Source organism: Nanorana parkeri, unplaced genomic scaffold, assembly GCF_000935625.1.
Source record: "Nanorana parkeri isolate BGI_ZX_2015 unplaced genomic scaffold, ASM93562v1 scaffold920, whole genome shotgun sequence".
NCBI classification, from domain to species: Eukaryota; Metazoa; Chordata; class Amphibia; order Anura; family Dicroglossidae; genus Nanorana; species Nanorana parkeri.
Window position 1 is genome coordinate 72,019 of NW_017307188.1, and position 10,562 is coordinate 82,580.

Genomic DNA, 10,562 nt, shown 5'->3' on the forward strand with positions numbered 1-10,562 from the left:
AGGTTGTTCCTTGTATACTCCAACAATGAGATGTTGCCAACTCTGATCCTGTCCAGAGTTTTGGGTTTTCCTGTCCACCTTTGCATCCTGTGCACCTTTGTTCCAGCTCCTTCTGTTACATTCCCAGTGCACCTACACATTTTGGGTGTCCCTGCCCATCTTCCTGTGTTCCAGTTCCTTCTGTAATATTCCCAAGATAATAAAATATGACGAGAAGAAAATACTGATCCCTCCACCAGGTGATACTGGAAAAAACATGGAGATGGATCGGGTGCTTTTGGTGTCACCATGCAACACACTTAATCCATCAGATACTCTGGGGCTGTACCTTGTATACTCCAACAATGAGATCTCCCCAACTCTGACTACGTGCACCTGGGTGTTTTGGGTGTTCCTGTCCACTTTTGTATGTTCCAGCTCCTTCTGTTACAATATATTCCCTGTTTAATATAAAAAATTGAGGAAAAATAATGATCCCTCCACCAGGTGACTCTAAAAAAGCATGGAGATGGATGTGACACGTCTGATGTCACCGCGCAGCACATTTGATTCATCAGAGACTCTGAGGTTGTTCCTGGTATACTCCAACAATGAGATCTCCCCAACTTTGTTCCTGTTCAACCTCCTGTATGGCAGCTCCTTCTGTTGCATTCCCATTATAATATAAAATGGCGAGTGAAAAACACTGATCCCTTCACCGGTTGACATTGGAAAAAACATGTGATCCATCAGAGACTCACGGGCCAATGAGAAGTAATATTTAAGTTATAGGTGAAGTCCGGTTGGCTAAGTCGGCCTCTTCTTATGTGTCTCGTATACTCCCACAGTCAGATCCCCCCCGCCCATTATTCCTGACTCTGTTCCTGTCCACTAGAGGGTTTCCGGGTATTCCTGTCCACCTATGTATGTTCTATTTCCTTATATTAGATTCCCTGCATAATATAAAATTACGAATTAAAAATACTGATCCCTCCACCTGGTGACCCTGGAAAAAAAACCAGAGACATAGATGTGACATCTTCTGGTGTCACCATGCGGCACATGTGATCCATCAGAGACTCTAAAGTTGGGTCTTGCATAATCCAAAAATGAGATGCCCTTGTCCATCATTCCTGAGAGTTTTGGGTGTTCCTGGTTACCTTTGTATGTTCCAGCTCCTGTTCCCCATATAAAATGATACAAAATCCAGCATGGTGGGAGCCCATCATAATGGACACAGTGGTTGTACAGGCCCAAGAACTTAGCACAGGGATGGTGGGAGTCCCTCATAATGGACACAGCGGGTGTACAGGCCCAAGAACTTAGCACAGGGATGATGGGAACCCCTTATTATGGGCACAGGATGGGCAGAGAGCCAGTATTTAATCATGGGGTCGGATTGGAGGAGCTCTGGGGGCTGGATGATAAGGGGATGATGAGCGGTTCCCTCCTGTAAAATGCAGAGTGCTATCAGAGGAGCTGTCAGTGAAGATGGGGTGATTCATGCAGTGGAGTCCCGAGGCTGGGTGTCACATGGTGACAGGGTGACACCCCGCCGTGACGTCATCACGCATGCGCAGTGGTCTTTTTGACACCTGCCATCTTGGTGATGGACGCCGGCAGAGAGAGGAGGGGACGTTCACCCGGCAGGATAAGGTATGCTCTCTCCTGACACTGTCCGTGACCGAGTGCCCATCATTGCATAAGGGGTGAAACCAAAATGACTGTCAGTCATTTTGGTGTCACCCCCTACAATGGTGGCACCCGAGTGCGGGCCGCACCCCCCTTGTGACGCCACTGATTCATGTCCTGTCCCATCCTGAGTTTGCTGCCATTTGTCCTGAGATGCCATCATAAGCCAATGTGGCAACAAAGGGGAGGGCTGGCTGTATGTTAACACGGCCAGTGTTTCATTTGTGATCACTGTGATTCGTTCATAGTGATCACAAGGTACAGAGCCACTCTGACTGTAATCTGCGGTGTTTAATGACAGCTCAGTCACAAATGGCGCTCCAGAAAATTGTGTCCACCGTCCTTCTGTTTTTTTACAGTGGCGCAGTATGAAGGTGGTTATAATATAACTCGGGTGTCATATCATTTCTGACAAACGACAAGATTCATCTACGGACACAAATGCTGGGAATCTGGTAGGAAAAATTAGGCTGTGTGTGTGGCCACACGACAGGTGCAATTGACCTGCTGTTGGCCTCCTTCTGACTTGCTTCAAGCAGGTACTGCATTCCCATAGACTTGTATGGGAAAGCAAACCCGTTTGATGCAAATAAACGTCTGTTGACACAGGACCTGTTGCTGGCTACATACAAATCAATCTGATTGTACAATAGGTACTTGTGATGGGTCTAAAGTAGGCTGCACAATCAGATTGGAGTATGGTTAGCTTTAGATTTACCAACAACTATGTAACGGGAGGACCTCCCTCAATGGTCCATTCCGTTTTTATCCAATCTAGATCTACTCACACAGCCCCTTGCAATATACAGTAGTTGTTGGTGGATCTAAAGAAGATTGTACGATCACATTGTTGGTGGTCAGCTTAAACCATGCACTGTACAATCTGACTGTACAGTCTACTTTAGACTTACCAATAACTATGTTGTGCCAGTGGCATGCTCAATTGGATACAAATTTAATGGATTATTACAATGTTCCACATATTACATCGTTTTGGTAAATGGAATTGAGATTGTACAATAAGATTGTAAGGTGTATAGTCACACGAAGTCCAAATCAAACAAGAAGCTGTTCTTAGAGGTTGTCCCCGCTTTGCTCCTGCATAACCTGTGCTGTCAGTCACCAGGATAACATGGAGGAGGGGGCAGAGACACCATTCTTGCACGCTTGAAAGTAGCTAAATTGACCATTAAAGGGTTTCTAAACCCCAAACCGTAAAATGGAACAAATTGCAGCTTAAAAAGTCCTTCAATGTGGCGGCTGCATTCAGGCTTCCTGTCCTTTTATTTACAGCTTGTGATCCTGCCAGTCACACACTTCCCTCTGCCACTTCCACACTGCCCTAGGGTGACAACGCTCACTCACTGTACTGTATGGAGGTGCAGGGCTGACACCATAGGGCAGAAGGTGTGCTAGTACTACGGAACACCTTCCCATCCCCTCATCGACCCAACATGGGAGGGGGTTCTGTAGTTCACAGAGGGAATGTAGACAGCAGGAGATAACACTGCAGAATTCATACTCAGTGGATTACAGGCAGGACCAGCAGGCATGGAAGAGACAGAACCAAACGCTTTCAGTGGTATGTTTTATAGACCGAGAGGAAGGAAATTCGATAAGAAGATCATTGTCAGGGTTTACATACACTTTAACTTCTCTACCATTGCGAGGAAACTACATGTGACTAACAAAGGGCTCATTCACATGGACATGTACATTCGTATGACATGCGTGCCCATGCAGAGACCTGCTCCCTGGAGGGACAGGTGCTGCGTGTAATTGCGTGTAGCCACCTGTACATCCATATGGGAAGACGTGGCTGCTGCATGCGGTTAGAAGGCAACCCCTACTTGCACATCTGTGCTGGTGCCTGTACACTGTCTACATCCAAGTGTGAGCACCCGGATATGCATGTTCAGGCTGGCGTGTAATCACGAGTCCTCACATAGGGCGGTACAGGCGGTTGCACCCAATTACATGCAGCACTTGTCCCTCCAGGGAGCAGGTCTCTGCACGGGCGTGCACGCCATACAGATGTGTACGCTCGTGTGAATGAGCCCAAAAGCTAATTTAAAACTATATAGTGCATTAAAATTAAACCAGAGTTCTTCTTTAACAAAACAAAAAAAGTTAGACCAATGCTAGATTAAAAATTCTATAAACGAGTGATCATTCATCTATTTCTGGTATGTTACAGTTCCCTGACCTATGTACACGCTATATATCAGAGTTGAGCGTCGCTCATGATTGTCATGGATTCCGTTTAGGGTATTTCTGAGACTGCGTCGTTCAGCTCACATGACCACACAACATTGGCACGTCTTCTTTTTCGTCGGCGTGCTCTTATCCCGTGTCTCGGCTGTGTTGGCTCCTTGGTGGGCATCAGTCTCTTGAGGCTTTTGTAATAGGGGCTGGCTTTCAGGAGCGGTGCTGGTTTCTTTGGTCTCAGGCTTGTGGGAGGCTGATGGGTCGTGAGGAGGATTAGAAGAGCGTTGCTTGTGTCCCGAGGCAGCTGCCCCTAAGACTTGGGGTATCTGGACTTGGTCAACTTGATTCTGGCTTCCAGATAACGGCGACTGGCTGGGAACTTGGTCTTTACATGGCAGTGTTGTGCATACTTCCTGGTCACTAGGTGGCAGCACTGAGCTCTGAGAGTTTTCTAATGGTGAGGGTGCTGAATCCGGAGTCTGGTCCTCACGATGCAAAATGGAGCCCTGATTTAAGACATCTGTTGGCTCAATCTCCATGCAAACTGCCACAGGCTCCTCAGCTTCTGTTTGGGTGTTTCCTGGAACAGGTTGTGCTCTTTCTGTCTCTAAAGACAATGCAAACTCTTCATCTGGGGTGTGACCTTGTTCATGGCTAATCAACACCAAAACTTTGTGTTCCTCTAGATTTTGGCTATGTCCTTCGTTGATGTGCACTTCTAGAGATTCTGGACTGAGATGTTCAGTAGATAAACGTGGCTTGTTACCATCCTGGTTCTGTTGGTTGCTTTCTCCTTGATCTCCAAAGTTCACCAGTTTTGTAATTTCATCCAGCAGGGACTCCTTACCATCCTGGTCCTGTGGGAACAAATCAATGTTCAATCATGCAGTGGAGTCCCGAGGCTGGGTGTCACGTGGGGACAGGGTGACACCCCGCCGTGACGTCATCACGCATGCGCAGTGGTCTTTTTGACACCTGCCATCTTGGTGATGGACGCCGGCAGAGAGAGGAGGGGACGTTCACCCGGCAGGATAAGGTATGCTCTCTCCTGACACTGTCCGTGACCGAGTGCCCATCATTGCATAAGGGGTGAAACCAAAATGACTGTCAGTCATTTTGGTGTCACCCCCTACAATGGTGGCACCCGAGTGCGGGCCGCACCCCCCTTGTGACGCCACTGATTCATGTCCTGTCCCATCCTGAGTTTGCTGCCATTTGTCCTGAGATGCCATCATAAGCCAATGTGGCAACAAAGGGGAGGGCTGGCTGTATGTTAACACGGCCAGTGTTTCATTTGTGATCACTGTGATTCGTTCATAGTGATCACAAGGTACAGAGCCACTCTGACTGTAATCTGCGGTGTTTAATGACAGCTCAGTCACAAATGGCGCTCCAGAAAATTGTGTCCACCGTCCTTCTGTTTTTTTACAGTGGCGCAGTATGAAGGTGGTTATAATATAACTCGGGTGTCATATCATTTCTGACAAACGACAAGATTCATCTACGGACACAAATGCTGGGAATCTGGTAGGAAAAATTAGGCTGTGTGTGTGGCCACACGACAGGTGCAATTGACCTGCTGTTGGCCTCCTTCTGACTTGCTTCAAGCAGGTACTGCATTCCCATAGACTTGTATGGGAAAGCAAACCCGTTTGATGCAAATAAACGTCTGTTGACACAGGACCTGTTGCTGGCTACATACAAATCAATCTGATTGTACAATAGGTACTTGTGATGGGTCTAAAGTAGGCTGCACAATCAGATTGGAGTATGGTTAGCTTTAGATTTACCAACAACTATGTAACGGGAGGACCTCCCTCAATGGTCCATTCCGTTTTTATCCAATCTAGATCTACTCACACAGCCCCTTGCAATATACAGTAGTTGTTGGTGGATCTAAAGAAGATTGTACGATCACATTGTTGGTGGTCAGCTTAAACCATGCACTGTACAATCTGACTGTACAGTCTACTTTAGACTTACCAATAACTATGTTGTGCCAGTGGCATGCTCAATTGGATACAAATTTAATGGATTATTACAATGTTCCACATATTACATCGTTTTGGTAAATGGAATTGAGATTGTACAATAAGATTGTAAGGTGTATAGTCACACGAAGTCCAAATCAAACAAGAAGCTGTTCTTAGAGGTTGTCCCCGCTTTGCTCCTGCATAACCTGTGCTGTCAGTCACCAGGATAACATGGAGGAGGGGGCAGAGACACCATTCTTGCACGCTTGAAAGTAGCTAAATTGACCATTAAAGGGTTTCTAAACCCCAAACCGTAAAATGGAACAAATTGCAGCTTAAAAAGTCCTTCAATGTGGCGGCTGCATTCAGGCTTCCTGTCCTTTTATTTACAGCTTGTGATCCTGCCAGTCACACACTTCCCTCTGCCACTTCCACACTGCCCTAGGGTGACAACGCTCACTCACTGTACTGTATGGAGGTGCAGGGCTGACACCATAGGGCAGAAGGTGTGCTAGTACTACGGAACACCTTCCCATCCCCTCATCGACCCAACATGGGAGGGGGTTCTGTAGTTCACAGAGGGAATGTAGACAGCAGGAGATAACACTGCAGAATTCATACTCAGTGGATTACAGGCAGGACCAGCAGGCATGGAAGAGACAGAACCAAACGCTTTCAGTGGTATGTTTTATAGACCGAGAGGAAGGAAATTCGATAAGAAGATCATTGTCAGGGTTTACATACACTTTAACTTCTCTACCATTGCGAGGAAACTACATGTGACTAACAAAGGGCTCATTCACATGGACATGTACATTCGTATGACATGCGTGCCCATGCAGAGACCTGCTCCCTGGAGGGACAGGTGCTGCGTGTAATTGCGTGTAGCCACCTGTACATCCATATGGGAAGACGTGGCTGCTGCATGCGGTTAGAAGGCAACCCCTACTTGCACATCTGTGCTGGTGCCTGTACACTGTCTACATCCAAGTGTGAGCACCCGGATATGCATGTTCAGGCTGGCGTGTAATCACGAGTCCTCACATAGGGCGGTACAGGCGGTTGCACCCAATTACATGCAGCACTTGTCCCTCCAGGGAGCAGGTCTCTGCACGGGCGTGCACGCCATACAGATGTGTACGCTCGTGTGAATGAGCCCAAAAGCTAATTTAAAACTATATAGTGCATTAAAATTAAACCAGAGTTCTTCTTTAACAAAACAAAAAAAGTTAGACCAATGCTAGATTAAAAATTCTATAAACGAGTGATCATTCATCTATTTCTGGTATGTTACAGTTCCCTGACCTATGTACACGCTATATATCAGAGTTGAGCGTCGCTCATGATTGTCATGGATTCCGTTTAGGGTATTTCTGAGACTGCGTCGTTCAGCTCACATGACCACACAACATTGGCACGTCTTCTTTTTCGTCGGCGTGCTCTTATCCCGTGTCTCGGCTGTGTTGGCTCCTTGGTGGGCATCAGTCTCTTGAGGCTTTTGTAATAGGGGCTGGCTTTCAGGAGCGGTGCTGGTTTCTTTGGTCTCAGGCTTGTGGGAGGCTGATGGGTCGTGAGGAGGATTAGAAGAGCGTTGCTTGTGTCCCGAGGCAGCTGCCCCTAAGACTTGGGGTATCTGGACTTGGTCAACTTGATTCTGGCTTCCAGATAACGGCGACTGGCTGGGAACTTGGTCTTTACATGGCAGTGTTGTGCATACTTCCTGGTCACTAGGTGGCAGCACTGAGCTCTGAGAGTTTTCTAATGGTGAGGGTGCTGAATCCGGAGTCTGGTCCTCACGATGCAAAATGGAGCCCTGATTTAAGACATCTGTTGGCTCAATCTCCATGCAAACTGCCACAGGCTCCTCAGCTTCTGTTTGGGTGTTTCCTGGAACAGGTTGTGCTCTTTCTGTCTCTAAAGACAATGCAAACTCTTCATCTGGGGTGTGACCTTGTTCATGGCTAATCAACACCAAAACTTTGTGTTCCTCTAGATTTTGGCTATGTCCTTCGTTGATGTGCACTTCTAGAGATTCTGGACTGAGATGTTCAGTAGATAAACGTGGCTTGTTACCATCCTGGTTCTGTTGGTTGCTTTCTCCTTGATCTCCAAAGTTCACCAGTTTTGTAATTTCATCCAGCAGGGACTCCTTACCATCCTGGTCCTGTGGGAACAAATCAATGTTCAAATCTTCCTTTCCAGAACTTGGTTGCAAGTCACCTGTTTTCTGACTAACACTTCCTAATTCACTTGGAAGACTTCTCAAATTTTGGTTTTCCTGCTCAAAAGTGTTCTCAAGGGAACGGAGCTTCTGGTCTGGAATACTTTGGACTTTATCAACAGTATCTCCATCTAGGCTGAGTTCTTGAGGATCTCCGGAATGAGCATGATGTTCTCCTCTCTGATCCTGATGTTCCGGGCTCTGCCCTGAATTCTGCATTTCATGTTCTTCATTGAGAGAGTTGTGGACACCACCTTCATCTTTTTGGACAGAACCTTCTGCATTTTGGCTTGGATGTGTTTGTTTATCGTCAGGTTCATTTGAGTTGGAAAGTTCTAGATGGAGATTGTGCTCTACCTCATGATTTTCTGATACATTTGTAGATTGAGGAGCTGGGACAGGATGTTCCACCCCCACCTCCGGGCTTGACTTAGGGTCTTTTTGGGATACGGCGGGCTTTTCTCCCCGACTGGCACCTGGATGGTCGGTTTGTTGGGATACGGCGGGCTTTTCCCCATGACTATTACCAGGTTGGTCGCTTTCTTCTGTAATTGAATGTTTTTTAAGGTTTTCATTTTGATCCACGTGTTGCAGGTTTCTTTCACCATTCACAAGTTCTTTTTGCAAGGTGACCCCCTGAAACAGAATTCAAGTTCAGTCAAAAGCTCAAAAGTTAACTTATAATGCAGGTCTATGTACCATGGCTTTTTGGTTATTATGGTACAACAGGCCCATCCTATTCTCAACAATATAGACACCCACTGAAGTCCAAGATAACAACAAGGAGGGCTAATTAGACCCCTTAAGATAATACAGGAGGAAATGTGCATAGGACAGCTCTGAATTCCTGACATGTATTCTTTCCACGTATGGAAGAGATATAACAAAATTCTTACACTATTATATGTAACAGACCAGGAGGTAGAAAATAAAAAAAATATTTATTAGGGTTTATATACAATTAGGAGAGGTCAGAGGACACTGGGAAGAAAGCGTTCTACTAATGTTCATCTGAATAGAATGTGAGATGTTACCTGGACTTTCACTCCTTTCAAAGCCTTCAGTTCTGGGTTCTCCAGGTACACCAGGTCTGACTGAAGACTAGAATGACAACAAGGACAACATTAGTATAAAACAAAAATTCACCAAATACAATAATAAAAACATCACCTCAAAGTCTAGTTTCTTTATACAGCCAATGAGACAGCCTGCTGTAATGCCCAGCTTAGAGAAGGGGTGTTCAATGTAAGAAGGGTGTGAGGGGTGCACAGGTAATCAATGTAAGAGGGGTGTGAGGGTGCACATGTGATCAATGTAAGAGGGGTGTGGGGGTGCACATGTGATCAATATAAGAGGGGTGTAGGGGTGCATATGTGATCAATGTAAGAGGGGTGTGGAGTGTACAGGTGGTCAATGTAAGAGGGGTGTGGGGTAAGCGGTGTATGATGAGTACGGGAGCAGTGTAAGAGTGGTGCAGGGGGTGCAGAGGTGAGCATTGTAAGAGGGGTGCAAGGGAAAGCAGTGTAAGAGGCGTGCAGAGGCAGCGAGCAGTGTAACAGCTGTTTAGGGATTCACATGTTATCAATGTAAGAGGGGTGCAGTGACGGTACAGGGTATCAGTGTAACAGGGGTGTGGGCAGGGAGGGGGGTGCACAGGTGATCAGTGTAAAAGGGATGCAAAGGGAGGCACAGAGGTGAGCAATGTAAGAGGGGTGCAGAGGTGAGCAGTATAAGAGGGGTGCAGGGGGGAGGAGAAGTGTAAAAGAGGGTGCCAAGGTAAGCAGTCTAAGTGGGGTTAGGTGGGTGCAGAGGTGAGCAGTCTAAGAGGGGTATAGGTGGGTGCAGAGGTGAGCAGTGTAAGGGCTGTGTGGAGGTGCACATGGGATCAGTGTAACAGGGGTGCAGGCAGGGAGGGTGTAGGGGCACAGGTAATAAGTTTAACCTCTTCATGACTGAGGCCCTTTTTTCATTTTTTGCACCCATGTTATATTCCACATTTTAGGCCTGAAAATGACGTAAAACCCTCCAACATTATATATTTTCTGAATGCCAAGACCCTATAGAATAAAATGGTGGTAGTTGAAAATTTTTATGTTGCGCAATATTAGCGCAACACCTTATTAAACCCCAAAATTTAGTGACAAATTTAATTAAATGCCCCAAAACACAACAAATTACCCATTTTTTTAATAAAATATAAAAGATGAGGTTACAACGAGTAAAACAATACCCAACATGCCCAGTTTACAGATTGCGTGCGACCGTGAAACGGCGAAAAACTGCAGTACCCCAAAAAGTCAATAAAAGACGCTTTAAAAGCCCCCACAGGTCATCAATTTAGAGATACCCCAAAATACTGGCCCAAGAATTATTGCTCTCACTCCGGCGTGCGCGGCGATACCCAACATGTGTAGCGCGTTCGTCGTTTTCATGCGTAGGCGCACCCGACGCGTGTTTACGTGGCGACGCGCGTGCTCGCGGGGGCGGGG

At 46.5% G+C, this 10,562-nt stretch overlaps 1 protein-coding gene across 1 annotated transcript in view; it reads right to left on the bottom strand.

Moving 5' to 3' along the window:
• Positions 1-3,964: 3,964 nt before the first annotated feature.
• Positions 3,965-10,562, bottom strand: part of LOC108794976 (paralemmin-3-like) — a 33,533-nt gene continuing 26,935 nt past the window's right edge. Inside the window, exons 5-7 of the mRNA XM_018566127.1 lie at positions 9,108-9,174; positions 8,035-8,709; positions 3,965-4,754 (exon numbers count right to left, since the gene is read on the bottom strand). Of these exons, the coding sequence (XP_018421629.1) occupies positions 3,966-4,754; positions 8,035-8,709; positions 9,108-9,174 (1,531 nt within the window). The 3' untranslated portion in view covers position 3,965. The remainder of the gene's footprint in view (positions 4,755-8,034; positions 8,710-9,107; positions 9,175-10,562) is intronic.